The sequence below is a fragment of the Muscardinus avellanarius genome, assembly GCF_963383645.1.
Source record: "Muscardinus avellanarius genome assembly, chromosome: 2".
NCBI classification, from domain to species: Eukaryota; Metazoa; Chordata; class Mammalia; order Rodentia; family Gliridae; genus Muscardinus; species Muscardinus avellanarius.
In genome coordinates, this window is record NC_137787.1 from 11881301 (window position 1) to 11905562 (window position 24262).

Genomic DNA, 24262 nt, shown 5'->3' on the forward strand with positions numbered 1-24262 from the left:
TAAATAAACCTCTTATTTTCTCCTTAGAACAAAAATCAAGCCTGAGCGCACACACCTGCAATAACAGTATGTGGAAGTCTGAGACAAGAGGAGACCAGGTTCAAGACCACTCTTGGCAACTTAAGGAGAATCTGTTTCAAAATAAAAAACAAAAGCCGGGGTGTGGTGGTGCACGCTTGTAATTCCAGCATTTGGGAGGCTAAGACAAGAGGATCTCGGTTTGAGGACAGCCTCAGCTACTTAGTGAGTTCTCCTTTGCAACTCAGTGAGACCCTGTTTCAAAATAAAGAATAAAAAATTGGGCTGGGGGTATAGTTCAGAGATAGAATGCCCCTGGGTTCCATCCCCAGTACCGCAAATAAATAAATAAATAAATAAATAAATAAATAAATAAATAAAGTATAGCTCAGAGGTAGAACACTCCTGGGTTCAGTTCTCAGTATGGGGGTTGTGGGGTTGATATTCCACCCCACATCTAAGTTCCAAATCTTTAGGAAGGAGAATCCAGAAACTTTTGTAGGAAAGAAAAAAAATAAACTACCACCACAAGTATTCATCTGGGTCAACATATATATATACACACGTATAATCTCACTGCTCTAAGTATAATAAACAAGTATATAATATTGGCCATGGAAATATCTATGTTTTGATGGCTGAAAGATCAATACAAAAAAATCAACGAGAGAAAATATGTCATTGTATAAAATCTATAGTGAAAACTGCCAAAATTTAAAAAAAAAAGTTTTAAACTACATTTGGGGATTTTAACAAACCTTGTGTATTAAAAAAAAAAAAAAAAAAAAAACACTCCTGAAAGACTTAAGAGTAAAAATTTTACAAAAAAGAACATCGGCAAAATGGCCAGACAATTAGAATACAGATAGCATATATGATTAACAAAAGAGAGATCAACGGAGTTAAATATTTCTGCTGGAAACAAAATACAAAAAGATCAGCTAGGTAAAGAAGCCAGGTTCTAAGATTTGTGTTCCAAGCTGAAAACTACCGAATTAATTTTGGGTTTTCTTTTTATATATTTTTTATTGGTGCATTGTATTTATACATCATAACGGGGTAAGAAACTTGTGTTGAGTTTTCAATTAAATTACTAGCCTGGGTTCCACCCCCAGTACCCCCCCACACACACATAAAATACATTTAAAAATATTATTTTAATTTTTGAGGTCTCTCTAAGTGGTTTGGGCTGTCCTCAAACTGAACCACTAGCCTGGTTTTTGATTGCCTTGTCCTAGAAATGGCCTTTTCATCAAGGGTTGTAAAACCAATTATTTATTTTCAAACAGGAATATGCAAGAAAGAGCCTGCAGATGACACGAAGCCCACAGTATTTACCGGTGGCCCCTTCACAGCAGTTTGCCACCCTATGTTTCTAGTGAAACGAGTCAATTTTCAATTATGTTTAAACAATATTGTGAACGACACTGTGACTATGAAAACAAAAAAATGCCCCCAATGAAACCAATCGAGCAAGGAAAGAAAATATTCATAATCTCTACCTTATGACTTCTATTTTATTTTATTTTTTTTATTTATTTATTTATTTATTTATTTTTTTTTTTGGTGGTACTGGGGTTCCTGGAAGCCCTTCTACCTCCGGGCTACACTCCCAGACCTACTTTTATATTTTTATTTGGAAACAGGGTCTCCTAAGCCAGCGCGTGCGCGGCTGGTTTCAAACCTGCGCGATCCTCCTGTCTCTGCCTCCCAAGCGCGGGGATTACAAGCGTGCGCCACCACGCCCGGCTTGAATTCTATTTTAGATTCATTTAATACATATCTGAGTATCTATATTTATCGACAAAAAATACACTGGCAATTTTCACAAGTTGGCTGAGTTCAAAGCATCCTAGCAGCCGGGCGTGGTGGCGCACGCTTGTAATCCCTGCACTTCAGAGGCTGAGACAGGAGGATCGTGCAGGTTCAAAGCCAGCCTCAGCTACTTAGTGAGACCCTGTTTCCAAATAAAGTATAAAATAGGTCTGGGAGTATAGCCCAGAGGTAGAAGGCCCTGGGCTCCACCCCCAGTACCACAAAAAAAAAAAAAAAACCAGCATCCTAGCCTATTTTATAGGTACAGAAACCTCACAGGCATCTTGTCAAAAGTTCACAACCTGATGAAATGCACAGTCTTCACTCTCACAATGCTTCATATACCTATGCTTATACTGGTCTTACACTCTTTAAAGAGTCCACTGTTCTTTACAATACTGACAACCATTTATTATAGTTTATAGGACAGCACTATTTAGGAAAAAATCACTTGCACCCTGTTTAATCTCCTCATAGACTGAATATAATACATAAAATGATACCTGGCTAATCCAGTAAAACTGCCACAGCACATGAATTTGAATTTTTAAATTTTTTCAACTAAAATTATTTTCATTTGTGGCAATGTTTGCTTCTGATTACAAATCTAATCTTTCCCCAAGATAATATAACTCTGGGGGCAATGTAACTTCCCCCAAAGCCTGAAGGGCTTTCTCATAAAATAAACGTCTATTCAACCTTTTCTCTTCTTAAGTTAATTATGTATTTTGTTATAACTCCACTTAAGAAACACTGTCTCCATATTACCAATATCAAGTCCAAAACTGAAATCCTTTTTTACTCTTATACCAACTCCCCTAGACTGTAAGCTTTACTGACTGGTTTTGCTCACAATTACTTCTTTACCATTCAAGGACAGGTCCTACCACACAGTTTGTGATTAATAAATCTCTGCTTCTAGAATAAATAATGAATCAATGATGAATAATAATGGGAGGGACTTTACCTTATCTTAGAGTTTATTTTAAAAGCAATTACTTTATTCTGAATCAAGATAAAAATAATCAAATACTAGCAAGCAATAAATGATTTTATTTCTACATGTAGACTGTATGCCTGTGAATCATCAGTAGTAATGCTTTTACTCTAAGTCCTAAAATATAATTAGGAAGGCTAATTTACTACTAGAAAAACTATATATATTTCATAATAAAATTATTTGTACATTTTCTTTTCTACTGAATCATCTATAGCACTAATCACTGGCCCTCTTCCATTAACTTTAATAATCAGACGCTAACTCATAGTGAAATGAGTTATACCTACAATATTACAAAAGAGAACATAGAAAAGAAACCATTAGTGATTTTTTTGGGGGGAGGGTCTGGGGATGAAATCCAGGGGCATTCGACCTCCGAGCTACATCCCCTGCCCTATTTTTTTATTCTTTATTTGAAACAGGGTCTCACTAAGTTGCGGAGGGCCTCACTACGTAGCTGAGGCTGTCCGCAAACTGCGATCCTCCAGTCTCAGCCTCCCGAATGCTGAGATTACAAGTGTGCGCTACCACACCCGGCTCCACCAGTGATTTTTTTAGAAGTAACTTTATGATAGAAAAGGAAGCATTACAGACCCACATGTTAAGGCCTTGTTCCCAGGGTGGCTCTACTGGAAGAAACTGGAACCTTAGAAAGGCAGGGCCTAGTGCAGGGAGTTAAGGTCCCTTGAAGGGGCTGGGGGACCTGGGCCCGGACTCCTTCTCACTTCTTTTGCTTCTTGACAATGAGGTCAAGTAGTTTTGCCCACCACGTGCTTCCTCACCACAAACCCAAAACAATAAGGCCAAATAATCACAGACTGGAGAGATGTAGCCATACCAAATGTAACGTGGAAGTCTGAAAACACAGTAAGATTCAAGTCATCTGTAAACCACATCTGCAAAACTTAGTGATTTACTGTGTAGAGTATGGCTTTGCCAGATAATGTGCCGCAATCTGTAATCCCTTGGAAGGCTGAGACAGGAGGATCACAGGTTCAAGACTATTTCAACAATATTGTAAGACTCCCAGTAATCGAATGAGACTGTTTCAAAACAATAAAGAGCTGGAGGTAGGATGCCCCTGGGTTCAACTCTCAGCAGCAACACACACACACACACACACACACACACACACACACACACACACACACACACACACACACACTATGGTCTTGATGTAGATTTAAAAATAATAATCAGCTGGGTACAGTGGCACATGCCTGTAATCCTAGTACTTGGGAGGTTGAGATGGGAGGACCACACAGGTTCAAGGCTAGCTTCAGCAACTTAAGGAGAACCTGTTTCAAAATTTAAATGTTCTTAGCTGTGTATGGTGAGTCATGCTTGTAATCCCAGTACTTGGGAGGCTGAGACAGGAGGATCACAGGTTCATGGCCAGTTCCAAAAACTTAGTGAGGTCGTATTCTAAAAATAAAATTTTTAAACAATAAGGCTGGGGGTGTAGCTTGGAGGTAGAGCCTCTGGGTTTAATCCCCAGTAACAACAACAACAAAAAAATTTTTTTAAAGGGCTGAGTCTATCACTCAGAAGTGGAATGCCCCTGGGTTAAACTTCCAACACAAAAACGAATGAACGAATGAATGTGTTTATCAGAGCTACCAACACAGACCAATAGAGGCACTTTGTTGATGACTCAAAGAGATGACTCAAATGCCATCAGTACTGCCAACCAGTTTTCTAATTTTCCAAAACAGTGACGGGTTCTTGATGAAGTTCTGAATGAAGTGAATCTTCACTAGACACACACATGGTAAGCCGCTGCACTACGGCCTCAGTTAGTGGCTTTCATGCATTTGTGCCCTATGCCTCTCATCTTGGTTGTCTGCTCTCAGTGATTTTGGGCGTGGAACATAACTTTTGGCAATATGATGTTCACAACTGTAATACATGTACGCCAGGGTTAAGTTATATAAGCAAATGATTGTACACAGATTTTTCCTATAAACAAATGTCTGGAAGAACATTCACAACATCTGGCATGCGGGGTAATTCTGTCTAATACATTAGAAGTCACCCATTATCCATGAAGCTTTCCTGCTTAAACCAGCAATACCTTCCAAGAGCGACAACAAACATGTTCCCAACCTACTACAACTCCCCTGTAGGGGAGAAAGATCCAAGACTACTTCCAAAGCCAATATAATGCTGGATCTTTTAATTCAAAAACATTCATCTCAGGCATGCACAAAATGTGCGACGAAGACATTTTAATCCTAAATATATATGACTGAGTATGGTCCTTTCTGAACTACAGAAAGATAAATGTGGCAACATGTTTTAAAATATAAAATACCCAGCCTTTTTTAGGAAGTACAGAGGGTTTTGTTTGTTTTTACTTAAAAATTTTTTTTTCTGGTACTGAGGATTAAACTCAGGGGCATTCTACCTCCAAACTATACCTCCAGCCCTATTTTATTTATTTTTTTTAATTTTTATTTTATTTATTTTTTTGGCGGTACCTGGGATAGAACCCAGGGCCATTCTAACTCTAAGCAACACCCCTCCCCTTTTTTTATTCTTTCTATTTTTGAAACTGAATCTCAGTTGCGAAGGGCCTTACTCAGTAGCTGAGGCTGTCCCCAAACCATAATCCTCCGGTCTCATCCTCCCGAATGCTGGGATTACAAGCGTGTGCCACCACACCTGGCTATATTTTTATTTTGAAAAGGGGTCTAATTAGGTTGATGAGAGTCTCACTACTTGCTGAGGCTGTCCTTAAACCTGTAATCTACTGTCTCAGCCTCCAAGTACTGGAATTACAGGAATGCACCACCATGCTGGAATACAGAGTTTTAAAATCCATATTAACCACTTACAAGTGAGTCCTCATTCAAAAAAGGATTAAGGAAAAAAAGAAAAATAGCCAATGAAATTAAATATTCTCTATGTATGTGAAACTTAAGAATTTAACTGATTAAGATAAACCAATAATAAAATACTTGCATTTGAAGTCCATAAACTTTTAATTAGGAAACTGTACCATCTACCCTGCATTTCATAATAATCCTCACCCTCTACATATCTGTTATGTTTAAAAACACAGATATTGATGATACTGTAAGGCATCAAATATACATAGCTTAACTATTTTGGTTCTAAGATGTTTTCAGGTATAGAATGAGAAGGTATGTTTGTATTCCTTAATAAGAGTTTATAAGGTTGGTGTATTTTCTAGCTTCCTACTGCAAATGTTCCTTTTTCTTTTTGTACTGTGTTTTTATTTTATTTTTATTTATTTATTTTTTTTTGCGGTACTGGGAATTGTGCCCAGGGGCATTCTACCTCTGAGCTACATCCCCAGCCCTAATTATTTCTGAAACAGGGCCTCACTAAATTGGGGAGGGCCTCACTAAGTAGGTGAAACTGTCTGCAAACTGGGATCCTCCTGTCTCAGCCTCCCAGGTACTGGGATACATGCGTGCGTCACCACGCCCAGCTGTACTGTAGTTATTCTAACCTTGTTTTTCCCTGGAGACTTAGGTCCCCCTCACCCTCAAAAATCAGCAAATGTCTCTTTTGTCGTCTCCTCAGTTCTTCCTTTTATACTGACGACTGAATCTTTCTTCCATATTCTTCTGAAACTTCTTATTCTTTTCACTGTTTACCCATGCTATAATTATTTGTCGTGTATCTATCTCTCCCACTCTGAACGGTTGTGGACTAAGTTTGTGCTACACCTGTAACTGCACTCACAGCACCCAGTATCATGACTGTAGTCTACTAGCTTCCATGCCTCTTCGTAGGATTTGAGATTTGTGAATCCATTCCAATTATCTTCCTGTTCTTTACTGCAGAGCCGGGGATCAAACCAGGGCATTGTATGCCAGGCCAAGCGCTCTATCATGGGGCTACATCCCCAGTACTCATTCTAGTAACTTCTAATGCTTATGCTTTGCTTCTACTTTTTAATGTAGTGAGCTCCTTAGAGTCAGGTACTTCTTATGCCTTTGAAATATACCTGATGTCAGCCAGGCATGGTGGCGCATGCTTGTAATTCCAGCACTTGGAAGGCTGAGACAGGAGGATTTAGGTTTGCGGTCAGCCTTGGCTACTTAGTTAGGCCCTCCCCGACTTAGTGAGACTTAGATTCAAAATAACAAATAATCAGGCTGGTGGTATAATTCAGAGGTAGAATGCCCCTGAGTTCTATCCCCAGGACCGCAAAAAATAATAATATACTCTGATGTTAAAAAAAGATCCTTTCAGAAATCCTGCCATATGTGACAAAGATGAACCTTAAGGTCATAATGGTAAGTGAAATAAGCCTGTCATGCAAAGACAAATATTATGATTCCACTCATGAATTATCTCAAGTAGTCAAACTACAAAGAGCACTGGTATACACCTTTAATCCCAGCTACTTCAGAGGCTGAGGAAAGAGGATCAAGGCCAGTCTGGGAAAGCTAGACCCTGTCTCATAATAAAATTTTGGAAAGGCTGGAGATGTAATTTGGTGGCAGAACACCCCTGGGTTCAACACCCATATTGCAAAAAATAAAAGTAGTCGACCTATAGAAGCCAAAGTAAAATGGTAGATGCCAAGGGCCAAGGAGAGAATGAAGAATTGCTACTGAATGTGTATAAAGTTGCAATGTGTATAAAATTTCAATTAATATTAAAGTTTAAAGCCAGGTGAGGAGGATCACAGGCTCCAAGACAGCCTCACCAAGTAGTGAGACTCTCATTACCTAGTGAGACTCTGTTTCCAATAAGAAGTAAAATCGGGCTAGGGGTGTACCTGGAAGGTAGAAAGCTTTGGGTTCAAATCCCACTAACACACACATGTGCACACACCTGAGATTTTTTTCAGCACTATGCCTGCCTATAGGTAACAATGTATCACACACTTAAAAATTTATTAAGAGGGTAGATCTCATAGATGTGTTCTTACACAATCAAAAACAAATACTCCTCAATATTATTTGTTGGGGATCAGTTCCCACCTAACTCTACCTACTGACATGTAAGCATGCTTTAACTTACTTTTCCAATGGACCGTTACCTTTCCCGGTCTGAAATTCTGGATTTCCTGTCATTATATTTTTAATCTAATAACAAAATATTATTTCTCACTGTATTTTGATTTTCAAAATTTTTCAAACAAAGTCAACATTACAAGAAAGTAATTTCAAGTCTATACTGCCGAACTAATCCCAAACTTTATACAAAGAGTTTGAATAGTACTTTACTCAGTATATACATTATTTTAAGCTTACCATCATTAAAAACCTTCTATTCTTTCATCCAGCTTTATTTTTTCCTGCATTGTACCCACATCAGCCTGGAAGCTGACTACTCAAAATAATTTTTTACTGAAAAAATTTGGAGACTTCAGTTAGCTCTCTTCTCCAAAACATGTACTTTAAAATATTTCAAATTTGTGCATTTATTCTTCCTTCTTCAATTTTAGAATATGTGTGCATCACAAGTAGACAATTATAAAATATTACTATCAAAGTATTAGCAAGAAAGATACAATACAAAATGCCTATATACCTTTTCTAAGACTAAAGACAACACTGAAACTAATAAAATCTTAACATTTAACATCTTTTAAGTCCACTAAGGTTATCAAACTATGTAACCAGAATAATACAACTAAAGTACTATTTTCTTTCTAGAAAAACACAAGACTTTGCTGTGAAATAATAATGGGTATTATCTATCAGTTGGGTTAACGGGCTCCTCCTTAGCAAGAGTATAATCATATGCCCACTTTTCAAGAGTTTTAAAGTACTAGATTTCTACTTATACTAACAGAAAAACACAAAACTAAAAATAAATAAGCAAACAGAATGAAATTACTGGAAGCTCATTCAGGGTAAGGAGGAAGCTCTCCTCCAAATCTTTATCTGGTACTCCATGACACTAAGATGCTCCACATTAAATATCCCACATATATCTAAGTTAAAGTTTTAGTAAAAGAATGAGGAAAGGACCTTAAATAAAAGCTGATCATACAAAAGCCTAAAAAGTTTATGACAGTACCAAAAAACCAATTCTCTTCCTTTCTGTTATGAACAGTAACTTCAATACTATAACAATGAATTGCTGAATAACATTCAACACTGATAAATTTTAAGTATATTCATTTCATCTCAGGTTTGAGGTAGACATTAGTAACAAATACATGATTAAATGATACATTCTAAAATATCTAAATGCAGAATACAAAATTAATTTTAGTGAAGTTCACCATTTTAAGTAACATACTAAATCTTAAAGTGACTGCCAACAAAAAAGCTGAAAATTGTAAAAAACACTTACTTCATTTCCATGTTTTTGTAGGAATTCAATTTCCTGCTGTGTGAATGTAGTCATGGAGATAGATTTCACTCTGTGTGGTGGGTTTAACCCTCGCCTAAAAGAGAAAATATTTTACAAAATTCACTACTATATATCTTGAAAATGACACATCTAATAATTCCAGACATTTTTAATCAGCACATTTAAATCCACAGCAGTTTTCAACCCACAAACTAAAAATATTTTTAATACTATTTTAAACTAATAATCTTCATAATAGATGTTAAAGTACATTTGGCCAGACTGACGCTGTATATTTGGAGATAAATGGAATTAAGTACTGAAGACCACGTAGTACCTATAAAACCATGCACTATCTAAAAATACAAATATTGCTTTATTTCTGGTAGAGGGAATAAGACTATATACATAAAAAACTTTAGGTGAAGAATTTAAAGTCAGCTGGGTGTGGTGGTGCACGCTTGTAATCCCCGTGCTTGGGAGGCTGAGACAGGGAGGATCGCGCAGGTTCGAAGCCAGCCTCAGCTACTTAGTGAGGCTCTCAGCAACTTAGTGAGACCCTGTTTCCAAATAAAGTATAAAATAGGTCTGGGAGTGTAGGCCAGAGGTAGAAAAGCTCCTGGACCCAGAAAGAAAGAAAGGAAGAAAGGAAGGAAGAAAGGAAGGAAGGAAGGAAGGAAGGAAGGAAGAAAGAAAGAAAGAAAGAAAGAAAGAAAGAAAGAAAGAAGTAGGCAGACAGCTGGGCGTGGTGGCACATGCTTGTAATCCCCGCTTGGGAGGCAAAGACAGGAGGATCGCGCAGGTTCAAAGCCAGCCGCACGCGCTGGCTTAAGAGACCTTGTTTCCAAATAAAAATATAAAATATGTCTAGGAGTGTAACCCAGAGGTAGAAGGGTTTCCAGAAACCCCAGTATCACTAATAAATAAATAAATGAATGAATAAATAAATAAAATAACTCCTGCAAGAAGTTGTTAAAAAAAAAAAAAGCCAGGCGTGGTGGCACACACTTATAATCCCAGCACTTGGGAGGCTGAGACAGGAGGATTGTGTGGGTTTGAAGCCAGCCTCAACTACTTAGTGAGGCTCTCAGCAACTTAGTGAGACCCTGTTCCCAAATAAAATATAAAATAGGCCTGGGAGTATAGCCCAGAGGTAGAAGGTCCCTGGGTTCCATCCCCAGTACCACACACAAAAAATAAATAAAATAAAATAAAGTCTTATTATTTAAATATTTTCATGTTTCTAAGAAAGATACAATGACATGTTAATGTAGGAACTACTACCTTACAATAACTTTAAAGCTAACTTAGGAAAGCTAAAGAAAGAAAACTTGAGGTCATTAACCAGTAAGAACAAGAAGTTCCAGCTCACAATCAATTCAGGTAAGAACTGTTAATATTTTTTCTCCCCGGCCACTTCAAAAAGATGTAAATGTCCAAGAGAGAACTACAGAAGCATAGAGAAGAGATTTAAGAAACAAATGGAGAAGTGTTCCAAGGACATTCAAGGCCCTTGTATGGCCTTTTCTATATGGATGGCCTTAGGAGGACTTTACCTTGGTGATCTTTTATCATGAACTCAGAAAACAAATGCACTGAGAGAATTCTGTCCAATTACCACATAAAAGTGAGCTACCCACAAGAAGAATTAAAGATCCATGCAAAGTTCCACAAAATTACTTTGAGGGCACGTCCTCTGATAAAGACGTCATTTGGACTCTGGGTTCTACAGCAGATTACTATATTATAGAACTGTCATAGCCAACTAGCAATCATCCATGCTAATTAAATATAAGATTAGCAGGGCATGGCAGGATGTGCCTGTAACCCCAGCACTTGCAGGCTGAGACAGAAAGGATGTCAGGTTCAAAGCCAGCCTCCGCAACAGATGAAGACCCTGTTTTAAAATAAAAAAATATAAAGGGCTGGGGGTATAGCTCAGAGGTAGAATGCACCTGAGTCCAATCCCCAGTACCAAAAACAAACAAACTTATTAATTAATAAAATGTAGCAATGATAAGTGAACCAGAGGTCTTTCCAAAATCTCCTGAAAACTTTTTAATAATTAAATATTGTATAATAGTCTAGAAATGCACAATATTTTAAGTCAAAATACTAAGGCAAATTCAGAGTTAATGGAAGTTCCTCAACTTTCATGTCCTGCTCTTCTTTCTCCTTCTCTTTCCCCCTCTACTTGTCAGCAATGCTCAACATTCCCTTTCAGATCAAAATCTGAACTAAGACAAGTTATAATTTCCCCATTTCACATTCTAAAGCAGAGAAAGGTTAACCTGAGTATCCTGGTTTTTGTTTTGCTTTGTTTAAATTTTAAACTCATACATTGTTTTCCTTCCAGCTTGCAATAGGTTATAAAATACAGAAATAAAGATTGAATAGTGGAGAAATTCTAAATAGCTGCGATTTTATTCCTGTAAAACTTTTAAACTTAACAACCAAGAAACAACCTCAATGCACCTTTAATTAATTTGCAATCACAGATTAAGGCTCTAAAGATTACTTTTAATTTTCCAAAAATGAAAAGCAATTATTATTCATTTAAAGTATACTGTTTTCCAATGTATCATCACTTTGGAAGAGGTCTACTGATATTTTTACCCCTGTCCTGTCTCAAAACAGCTCAAGAAATCCTCTTGATCTTCTCTCGAACGCTCTCTTCCTCCCCTCTCCTTTGCAACTTCATCTCTCCTTCCTCCCTCGTGTCTGCTCTTTGGTCTAGCAAACCTTTAGCTGTCCACTTCCCTTGTAATAGCTCTTGTTTTAAAACCGAAAAAGCAAAGGAGTGACTCTGAGGAAATACCACACACTAACAATGCAGAAGTGTCTAGAGAATTTCAGAGCAAAGAATTACACTCCATTATACATCTCAAACTGTTCACTGAGGAAAAAGCAACTCATAAAGCTAACTGACCTTTTCCAGCGACATTACACAGATGTAATCTCATGGATGTAGTATAGTGTACCATGTATTTACTATGTATACTAGACATTTTCCTATCAAAGGATTTATTTTTGAACAGAGAAGACATTCATATTGCCTAAATAAATGAACAAAATACTGAATTTAGGAAACGAATGCAACCACAATGTACTCATAACCAAACTATGAAAGGACTTTCCCCCACTTAATAAGAACATTTATTATAGGATTTCTTTAAATGAGTTCTCTCAGCACACTGAAATAGGACTCATTTTACAAAAATAGCAGACACAATTTTGCTAGGCCACATTTAATTACATAAATTGAGTATTCCCAAGGATATTTTGTATGCAATCACGTTGCTCTAACTGTTCTTTATATCCCATTATTCAGGAAGATTGAATATATTCCCAGTTTAAGAACACAGAAAGATTTCTTGTTTTAGCCTCTAAAAGCTTTATACATAGACAACACGTGCTTATAAGAGTATGATAAAACTGAAGACTGGTTTTACTACTATCCTAAGTAGCATTCCAACTGGTGAGTTTGTAGTGAAAACGAGCAGTCTTATTTATACACAGATGCGGAATTAATTCACCAATTTGCTTCAACCACCTCAGCCATGCTTTCTGGCCCAAGAGTAACACTTTTGGGAAGCTATTCTATTTTCTTTTTTTTTTTTTTTTTGTGATAATGGGGCTGGCACCCATGGGCATTCTACCTCTAAGCTACATCTCCAGTCTATGTTTTTGTTCTTTATTTTCAAACAGTCTCACTGAGTTGCGGAGGCTGTCTGAGAACCTCGATCCTCCCATCTCAACCTCCCGAATGCTGGGATTACAAGCGGTGCCACCATGCCGGGCTTGGGAAGCTATTCTAAAAGGGATATATGAAATGTAAGTAATTATGTATGAGATGTTCAAACAGTATTCATAATAGGAAGTCATTAGAGACACTTCAATACCAAAAAGGAAGTGGCTAATAAAACTATGCAACCTTATGATACTTATGTTTGTATTTCTTCTTTCTTTCTCTCTTTCTTTTCTTCTCTCTCTCTCTCTTTTTTTTTTTTTTTTTTTTTTTGGTGTACTGGGGTTCCTGGAAACCCTTCTACCTTCGGGCTACACTCCCAGACCTATTTTATATTTTTATTTGGAAACAGGGTCTCTTAAACCAGCACAGCTGGCTTCAAACCTGCGTGATCCTCCTGTCTCCGCCTCCCAAGCGCGGGGATTACAAGCATGCGCCACCACGCCCGGTGTGTATTTTCATTTTAAACTGGACTTTTAGTCTTGGTTTTACAGGTATAAATATCTTTGCTGAAAAATTAGAAAAAGAAAGTATGAGAAAGTGAGCACAGCCTTCCTTTCTAAGGGCTTCTTTTGATTTTTCTAAAAAAAGAAATCTTTCCTACCAAATCCCATGATACTCGCCCACCAACATCAACACCTTTACTCTGCTATAAATAAGTTTCTTCACCTTGGAACTAATAACATTTGGACCAGATTAATTTTATTGTGGGGGACTGTCCTGTGCATTGTAAGATACTGAAGGGCATCCTGGCATCTATTCACAAATGTCAATAGCAACCCTCACCATAACATACATACATATATACATACATATATATACACACACATACATATATCTGAACTATTGAAATACAAGTTCTACCAAGGTTCAATCTTTTCTAAAACATTCTACAACTTTATTCCATACACAACAAAATATAAAAACTTTCTATAACTTTATGCACAGAAAATAGAAATGCGTATCTCTTTAAAATGATAACAGGCAAGCTTAAAATATATATATATAGTGTGTGTGTGTGTGTGTGTGTGTGTGTGTGTGTGTGTGTGTGCATGATTTATATAAAGTAGAAAACACACTAAGGAAAGAATCCACAATAGCCAAGAATAAATTATATAATATAAAGCCACTGGCTGGCAAAAATATAAGTTAATAAGGCAGAAGAAAATGAATGCTTGTAGCATACTCAACTGCAATCTACATATTTAATCACATTCTAATTTTGACACTACAGTAGACTACATATTCCGAAAGCCTTCTCTGCCTGTCTATAAATTACTTTTATGGAGAGGGACACTGGAGATTGAGCCCAGAGGCATTTTACCTCTAAGCTAAACCCCCAGCCTGATTTTATTTCTTATTTGGAAACAGGGTCTCACTAAGTTACAGAAGGCCTCACTAAATTGTTGAAGCTGGCTTTGAATCTGCAATCCTCCTGTCTTAGCCTCCCAAGTACTGGGATTATAAGCATGCACCACCATGCCCGGCGTTCCATAAATAAAAATAAAAATTGTCAACATATTTCTAGATTTAAAAAAGTAAGGAAAATCTCTGACAATGATCAGCCTTTCTCTAAAGAAAAACAAATTTAAAAATCAGAATTCTCTGAAATAAGCACATAAATATGGAAATCAAAAAGTCAGCAAATCAGTTCAAAGAAGTTTAAACTCAGGTGAAGAGAGCATTAATGCATTGGGAGACAAAACGAATAAGCTAGAAGGCAACACAGATAGGTACAGACTCAGAAAAAGGGGGATACAAGCCAGGCGTGGCAGCGCACACTTTTAATCCCAGCATCTGGAGACCAAGACCAGAGGATGGTGGTTCGTGGACAGCTTCAGCTACTTAGTGAGACCCTCCACAACTTAGTGAGACCCTGTTTCAAAATAAATAAAAACTAGGGCAGGGGGTGTAGCTCGGTGGTAGAATGCCCCAGACCCGCAAAAAAAAGGGGGGGGGGATACAATTAGGAGGTCTAACATCTGTCTAATTGATTTCCTTTCTGAATAGGAGAGAGAAGTGTGAGAATTATGGAGAGGTAATATTTAGTGGCTGAGTTTTCAGATTAAACAAAAGGTATGTATGTACAGATAGAGGAAGCACAGCTCATCAAAATCTGAATAACTAAAATCCACATACACACCTTGGTGAGACTTCAATGACAAAGATCTTTAAGGCAATTAAAAAAGCAGAAGAAACAAAATTTTACAGATAAGACTTTACAGTGGAAACATCAGAATATTATCTTTAAGTAGTTACGAGGAAATAGCTATTGTGACCATAGCAAAGCTATTTTGAAGTATGAGATCAAAACAGTAATACTTTTAGGTTTAAAAAACTCAAAAGTTTACCCCAGGAGATCTTCACTAAGAAAACTTACCTTGTATGTACTTTAAGGAGAAAATTATCTAAAACGGTCTTGAGATACAAATGGGTAAGCTGGTAAACACAACGGACAAACCTAAACAAACATTGTCTGATTATAATAATGTCTAATTTTTAAAAGGAAAAGGGACAAGTTTAACATTTTGCCAACAACAACTTAAGGTATCCTCTATTTTTAAGGCCTTTGCATTAGATGACTAAAATACTGATTAACCGTATAATATTTTCATAGATAGTACGATTTCAGAGGAGACTAGAAAATATGAAAACTATAGCTTTCAATCCAGTATAATGAGCAGGGAGTGGTGGCAGAGGCCTGTAATCCCAGTACTTGGGAGCCTAAGGCAAGAGGATCACAGGTTCAAGGCTAGCCTCAGCAACTTAACGAGGCCTTGTTTCAAAATACAAAATAAGGGCTGGGGGTATATCAGTGGTAGAATGCCCCTGGGTTCAATCTCCAGTACCAAAACAAAGAATATACTGGGAGGGAAAAAACAATCAAACACTGTCAATTTTAAATTAATAAATAAATTCTTGCCACATAACCTAGCAATCCCACTCTAAGGTATTTCTCCTCAAGTAAAATGAAAACTGACATTTACCCAAAAACTTGTACAAACTTTGTAAAAACTTGTTATATTTTAATAGCCTTATTCATACGCATCAAAACCTAGAAACAATACAAATATGAGATGGATAAATAACAAATTATTGAGAGGTAATAAGTAAACCGAATCACCTTGAAGGCAATCTGGATTCCATTTCAGGATACGATCAAAGACAAAATCTATAGTGTTGGACAACCGTAGGTACTTGTCAGGGGTTGAGGAAAAACCAGAGCTCAGAAGTGTTTTCCAAGGTGATAGGACAGCTCATACTCCGACTACAGTGTTAGTTATATGAACAAAATCCTTAACGAACCCAAACTGAATGTTTAAGATGTATTCCTGAAAGCCACTTCTCTCCACGCGGTCACAATAGTCTACCACGAAGAGTGTTTATGAAACATTTTACTGTAAGATTAGTCACAGCTCTTTGATGAAAGTGTTCAGCAAGTAGGCCACCACATTTTTACAGGGCCAGTGCTAAAGTACCACCTATTCCAAATCCTAAAACACACATTTTAAGTCACCAGTTTTGTGCAAAAAAACTTTTTGACTCATTTAATAACTGCAGCACTGATGTTTTTGAAGGCATGTTTGCCAGTTACTCGGTCCAAGTTCTAAAGTAGCCTACCAGTGAGGCCAATATGTTTTTGCAGTCTCGTTAAGTCATATGCAGATCCCTAGGAGTTTTAGTTTTAATGACCACCACCAGGTATGACTGTGACCAGATGGCGTGACTCATTCCATATGCCCACCAGTTCGCTGCTCTTAACTATGCCTCAGACAATCTTGCAAACAGCCATTTGTTCAATTCAAATAACAATCTGTGCTGGATGAATTAAGAAGGCTTACTTAGTTTTATTAATTGTTTTTCTCCTGCTGGGGGAGAAGCTGGTGAAAATATTTTAATAGGCTATGGAAATTTATGTGGTTACTAATACTACTTGCAAAAGGCAATAAAGTTAATTTGACATTTAGATCTATACTAATCTTACTTAGTAAAAAGAGCATGTTTCATATTATAAAAATTATATAATTTAGCCGGGCGTGGCGGCGCATGCTTGCAATCCCCGCACTTGGGAGGCGGAGACAGGAGTATCGTGCAGGTTTGAAACCAGCCGCACTGGCTTAAGAGACCCTGTTTCCAAATAAAAAGTATAAAAAATAGGTTTGGGAGTGTAGCCTGGAGGTAGAAGGGCTTCCGGGAACCCCAGTACCACCAAAAAATAAAAATAAAATAAAAATTATATAAAGAATATATAAAGAATTATATAAATAATATATAAAAATTATATAAAGAAAGAATAGGCCTTTAATAAATTACCAAGATTGCACAAAGTATTGATGCCAAGACATATGTACTTGACTGTCCAGGTTTTCATCTATCCAGAGTTCAACTTAAAAAACTGACTGTATATATATAATTTTATATATTATATATACATTAGACATACATACTATTACGTATATGTAAATGCATACATATAAAACACACACTCACACATATGTAATGATACAAACCACAACTATTACTTTGAGTTTTTTTGGAAAGCCACAAATATGACACCATAGGTCCTTATAATACTTAGGACAAGCATCTAAAAATAAGGGACAAGTAATGATTTAAACCTAATTAAGGCAGTCCAGTTAACAGTGATAAATAAAATCTAAAAATTTCTTTACTACAATTTCAAATCCCCAATGAATGACAGCAAAGAAATAAAAAATATGTTAATCCACAAAAGAAAGATGGATAGAAAACAAAGAAGGAGCCCCAAAGCACACTATAGTTCTCTAATAATAAAACTTCAAAGATAAAAAAAATGAGTCTGGCATGGTAGGTGTAGTGATGCGCATCTGGAGTCCCAACTACTCAGGAAACTAGGACCAGAGGATCACTTCAGCCCAGCTCAATGTCCGCAACACCACTGTGGGAGCTTGTCTCACAAACAAAGCAAACTGCAAACAAAAATGAATCTACCAGTGGCAGCTGACTCCAAAGAAAAGCTAAACAGAAGCTCCTGCGGAATGGGAAAGGCCAAATGGAAGCTTGTTTTGACCACAGGTACTATGAAAGATTCACTGAAGGAACAAGACACTGGGGGGGCCTAAATAGGTGCAACAGCCACAGGCCCTACCCCGCTCCCAGGCAAGGCCAGGCCCTAGGCAGAGCCTAAAGGAAAGTTTAACCTGAACAAGTCATACCAAAGACTCTGGACTCATGCACAGCTGGGAATTGCTGTTAGGTATCAGGCCAAATCTGAGACAATACACAGAGAATGACAGATTCTATACCCCAGTCACCACCCTTAATTTGGCTCAGAACAGTAAAAGTGATGCTTTTTTATTCCTTCAAAAGAGCAGATCTCAGCTGGGCGTGGTGGCGCACGCTTGTAATCCCCTCACTTGGGAAGCTGAAACAAGAGGATTGCACAGGTTCGAAGCCAGCCTCAGCTACTTAGTGAGGCTCTCAGCAACTTAGTGAGACCCTGTTTCCAAATAAAGTATAAAACAGGTCTGGGAGTATAGCCCGGAGGTAGAAAGTAGAAAGCCCCTGGGTTACACACACACACACACACACACACACACACACACACACACACACCAGATCTCTCTCTCTAAACTAAAACAGAATAACCAAACAACACCAAAAACATTAAAGCAAAATGCACAAGTTTCCAAGACCTAACCAAAATACTTCAATATAAGGTTGAGAATAGCAGGGATAAGACCATAAATATTCCCCAAAGGAGGGGAAAAATGAGTCACAAAGACTCACTGATAATAACAACATCAGATTTCTCAACAAAAATACTTAAGGTTTGAATATAACTAATGACTACAAAGTCCCAAGGGTTAAAGTATTTTCATTTTTGTGAATATAGGTAGATAAACTACTTTTTTTTTTTTTTTGCGGGTCTGGGGATGGAACCCAGGGGCATTCTACCTCTGAGCTTCACCCCTAGTCCTACGTTTTATTCTTTATATTGAAACAGAGTCTGAGAGTCTGAGTTGCAAAGGGCCTCGCTAAGTAGCTGATACTGTCCGCAAACCACAATCTTCCAGTCTCAGCCTCCCAAAGCTGGGATTACAAGTGTGCGCCACTACGCCGGGGTGATAAACTATTAATTTTAAAATGAGGAAAAAATAAGATATTTTTAGTCATTTAGCTCTCAATTCCTTTTACCTCCCATTCACCTTTAATCAGGAGGCAATTAGAGATGTGAGGGTTCAGGTAAAAGAGCCCAGGGCTGAAGAAAATTTCCAGAATGAGGATAGAAGTCCAGGGGTTGATAGATGCAACAGTGGCCTAGAAACTAACATTTCCAGAGCAGAGGATTACAAAGGTATCTAGAAAAGAATTACAAAAAACAAACTGAAGCCGGGCGTGGTGGCGCACGCTTGTAATCCCCGCACTTGGGAGGCTGAGACAGGAGGATCACACAGGTTCGAAGCCAGCCTCAGCTACTTAGTGAGGCTCTCAGCAACTTAGTGAGACCCTGTTTCCAAATAAAATATAAAATAGAGCTGGGCGTATAGCACGGAGGTAGAAAGCCTCTGGGTTCCACCTCCAGTACCACCAAAAAAAAAAAAAAAAAAAAAGCCAAACTGAAGTACCTATCACATCTGATCATATTGAAAGAAACTTCCAAACTAGAACCACCAAGCTTCATTAAGAAGTAAAGGTTTGAAAAGATAAATGATCAAAAGGTTTCACATTTTCCCACATTATCAGTTCTACTAATTCTAATGCTTCTTCTAACAGAGAGCTTATAAAATATTTTAAAAATGAGGAAAGGACAAACATGTTTAGCACCTGACAATTATAAGGAACATTTCTTTTCTAAACATGTTTCTCGGTGACTCCCATACACTGGTATTATATCTCCATCTAGAGTAATACAGAATTTATTACTTTCTCAGTGATAGGCCTTAAATTACCCAAAGATGATGCTCTGTGCACCTCTCTCCCCCTCCTCCACCTGCATCCTTCCTTCCTTAAGCTAAGAGAGTTCAAGTTCTTACAGACGTTGCTCTCATATGGTTTCCAGTCTCTACCATCTTGATCACATTCCTTGGAGCATGCTCCAGTTGTTAATGTGTCTCTTACAAAAAGCAATCCTAAAAGGTATAATTACTACTTCCCGCTCTTAAAAAATTATGTTAATCAAAAAGATAATACTTCACTCAGAAGTCTCTGAACAACAACATACTTTAAAGAATTATCATTCCTCATATTTCAAACAATTCAAATAAATTTTCTGTCCCCATTATAAAGTAAATGAATTTTATTTTAATTAGGTTTAGTCAGGTGTCTTTAAGGCTCTCATGTATGAGGTTGTAAAGGATACCAAAGGCACCTGTTACTAATGAAAGTATTCAAAGTTATGGTTTACATTTTCATATACATTTTAAGCCTAACCTTTTAGGGATCTAAGTTGTGTCTCCCAAAACATTATTTTAATTGTATGTATTGGAGAATGTATTACTCTACCTGGGGGGGAGGGGTAGAAGGGTTAATGGTACTTAGTCTTAAAGATTTCCACAGAAATCTCACAAATGTGAGTACCATATAAGCTGCATACATACAAAAGATTGAAGATCTCATCTAAGAGATTTGCTTATTTTCTACAGAATCAACTGCAACAGACAGAGGTTTGTAAAGAGTTAATGGTTTTTAGCCGGGCGTGGTGGTGCACGCTTGTAAATCCCCGCACTTGGGAGGCGGAGACTGGAGGATCGCGCAGGTTCGAAGCCAGCTGCGCTGGCGTAAGAGACCCTGTTTCAAAAATATAAAATAGTCCTGGGAGTGGAGCCTGGAGGTAGAAGGGCTTCCAGGAACCCCAGTACCACCAAAAAAAAAAAAAAAAAGAGTTAATGGTTTTTAAACTGAGATCAGAATTGAATACTTAATTAAAAAGTTTCAATTCTTTTTATTTAGAATACAATTCAATGATACTTAAAATGTTAATAAAATACTGCCTACAGAAATGGCATTTTATATATTTTGAAACCAAGGACCAAAGTGTTTATAATCACCTTGCACCAGAGACGATGGACAAACCTGGCAGAATGGTACATGCCTGTATTTCCAGGAATCAGGAGGCTGAGACAGGAGGGACACAAGTTCAAGACCAGCCTCAGCAACTTATCAGATCCTGCTCTTTCAAAATTAAAAATAAAATAGGGTAGGGAGTGTGGCTTAGACTTAACTCCAGGGTTCAATCCCCAGTACCACCAGAATACAAATGAACAAATAAAAAACCAAGGACAAATGAGTAAATAGAGAAAATCATAATATGGAAATGATGCTTTCATATCAAGTTAAAGTCAAATGATGTCCTCACACCCTGAACAGAAGAATCACCTTCTTAACCCAATTGCTGCATGAATTCATGTTCCGCCTTCCCTCTGGGAAACCTACAGCTAATGCCTATTGCACAATGAACATTCATGGCCAAAAGGTCACTGTCTGGATGCTTATCAAGAGAGGCTTGGTCGGGGTGTGGTGCAGCACAGTGTAATCCCAGCAACTCAGGAATCTAAAGCAGGAGGATCATTAGTTTTGGACCCCCAAATGAAGCAGGGTATTGCAGTAAGGCATTGAGTGAACGGCTAACTTTACAATTTAAAAGTTGTGGGCAGACTGCAGCAACTTCTTCAAAGGATTGTCAGTAGAATAATGCCTACTACACAGCTAGCACTCAAAACATAATTATTGTATTTTTTTTATTTTGACATATTTTGTTGCACCCCTAGCATATATGCTAGGGTCTCACTTAAAAGAGAAAAACTGACTTTCACAGTTAAAGTATCAAATAATTCTGACACTTATTCGAAACTGAAGCTTACAGAACTGTCGAAATATCTTACTGAATGCAGCCACATTAGAGAATCAAAAAAGTGAAAAAAAGAATTAGGACTGTAAATCACTACTCACTGCAAGCACATGAGTTCCTAAATACTATAAAAAGAACTACAAAAGAATATTTTATTGCGATCATCCTAAAAAAAAACCTTTTTATCTATTTAATTAAACAAGTTAAATCTTAGAATAAAGATCCAGCCTACATTTACCACTTGTGAAATTCCAAATTTAAAGGCACTGGTCACATAAAATAGCTGTCATTAAGAATGGCAAACTGAGAGCTAGGCAGGGTGGCACTCGCCTGTCATTCCAGTACCTAGGAGGCTGAGACAGGAGGTTCACACGTTGCAGGAGAGCTTCAGAAAGTACTGAGATGCTTCTTAACCTAGTGAGATCCTGTTTCAAAATAAAATAGGGCCGGGAGTGTAGCTCAGAGGTAGAATGCCTGGGTTCGATCCCCAGTTACCCACCCCGCCCCCGACACACAATAGCAAACTTTCAGAAATGTTACTTTTTATTTTGCCTAAACTCAACGAAAACTCTACAAATCATCATTTTAACTAAGGCAACTTTAAATGCTCTATATTTGTACCTCTCTCACCAAGCCCCATCCTCCCATACAGTGCATGTACAATAAATATAGCCTACATACCATTTGGTCCTCCTCACAACCCTGAAATACACATTATCTTATCACAAACCTAGTGACTCAAGTCAAGCACGGCACAGTGGCACACGCCTGTAATCCCAGTATTTACAGGCTAAGACAGTAGCATCACAAGTTCAAAGCCAGCAACTTTGGGCTGGCCTTAAACTTTTTTTTTTCCCAAACTGGGCAACTTTGGGAGACCCAGTCTCAAAAGAAAAGTGAGTGTAGCTCAGAGTTCTCCGAGTTCAATTATCAATACCACAAAAATGAAATAAATTAATAATCAAAGGTAAGAGGATGACTTCAAGTCAAGCTCCACACGGTGGCCTCAAGTGCACCTTGCCCTAAGTAACAAAGCTAGTGGCACTATAAAAATCTGAACTTAAAATTCTTTTTCTTTCAATTACACTATGTCATCTATATAGCAAACACATAGTTCCAGAGATATATTATGCTCCCTAAATTATTTTCTGGTATCGGTGCTTTTCAAATATAAAAATCTTCAGTAGCTACAGTCCCTTCAATATTCTGCAGCCGACCACGTGTGTGTTTTTACTGGGGATTGAACCAAGAGCCTAACCCGTGCTAGGCAAACAATCTACCACTGAGCTATATTCCCAGACCTTTTAAAAAATTGTACAATGCCTGGCGTGGTGGCACACGCTTGTAATCCCTGCGCTTGGGAGGCGGAGACAGGAGGATCACGCAGGTTCGAAGCCAGCCTTGGCTGGCTTAAAAGACCCTGTTTCCAAATAAAGAAGTATAAAAATAGGTACTGGGAGTGTAGCCCGGAGGTAGAAGGGCTTCCAGGAACCCCAGTACCACCAAAAAAAAAAAAAAAAAAATTGTACGATGAGAAAATTTTCACCAATTTGCCCTGGCTGTCCTTGAACTCACAGCCCTCCTCACTCACTCACTCAGCCTCCCGAGTAGCTATGATTATAGGTACGGATCATGGCCCAAAGCTTTTGCAGCAGACATCTACTGGTTGTGATTCCAGTGATCTACTTCTTTCCCAACAATCTTGAGATATCTGGTTTGTGAGCTCCTTGTTCCAACAAAACCAGAGTGCATGATGCATCCAATCGAGATGCTGGTTCAGGGAGCCACATGACCGAAGCTGACCCAATCAGAATGAACTGCAGAACTTCTGAAAGTGTTGGACTACTATAATGAAGCAGTTATGGCCCCAAGAGCCAGGGGCCACCATTTTTGGAGGGCAGCCTAAGCAATATCAAGACAGTGGATAAAGTCTCACTTCAAACCAACCAACAGAGCTGGGTGTGGTGGTGCACACCTGTAATCCCTGCACTTGGAAGGCTTGAGACAGGAGGACTGCAGGTTCCAGGACAGGAAGCAGCGAGACTCATCAACCTAGTGAGACTGTTTCCAAATGAATGAGGGGGATCTAGCTGGAAGGGAGAATGCTTCTAGGTTCAATTTCCAGTACCACAAAAATAAATATACAAATCATAAATTCCCTTCATATTTTAAGGCAGATTTGAATCAACTTATATTCAAAAATATCAAATTGCTAACAATTTTATTAGGGTTTTCTTCCTCCTCCTTCCTCCTTCCTCCCTCCTCCCCCCCCCTCCTCCTCCTCCTCCTTCTTCTTTTTTTCTTTGCAGTACTGGGGATGGAACCCAGAGGCTTTCTACCTCTGGGCTATTCTTCCAGACCTATTTTATACTTTATTTGGAAACAGGGTCTCACTAAGTTGCTGAGAGCCTCACTCAGTAGCTGAGGCTGGCTTCGAACCTGTGCGATCCTCCTGTCTCAGCCTCCCAAGCGCTGGCTCACCACCCCCGGCTCAAGTTTCTCATCTTTAACAATGTCCTGTTCCCTGCTCATGGAATACCCTCTACAGTTCATTAGTAATGCT

General features: G+C 38.1%; 1 protein-coding gene across 6 annotated transcripts in view; it reads right to left on the bottom strand.

Annotated features, from left to right (window-relative positions):
- AGFG1 (ArfGAP with FG repeats 1) overlaps positions 1-24262 on the bottom strand; it is a gene marked incomplete at both ends in the record, with an annotated part of 66024 nt that overhangs the window by 39168 nt on the left and 2594 nt on the right. For all 6 annotated transcript variants that reach the window (XM_080689140.1, XM_080689139.1, XM_080689138.1 and 3 more), the window contains one exon: positions 9122-9215. In XM_080689140.1, coding sequence (XP_080545266.1) covers positions 9122-9215 — 94 coding nt within the window. The remainder of the gene's footprint in view (positions 1-9121; positions 9216-24262) is intronic.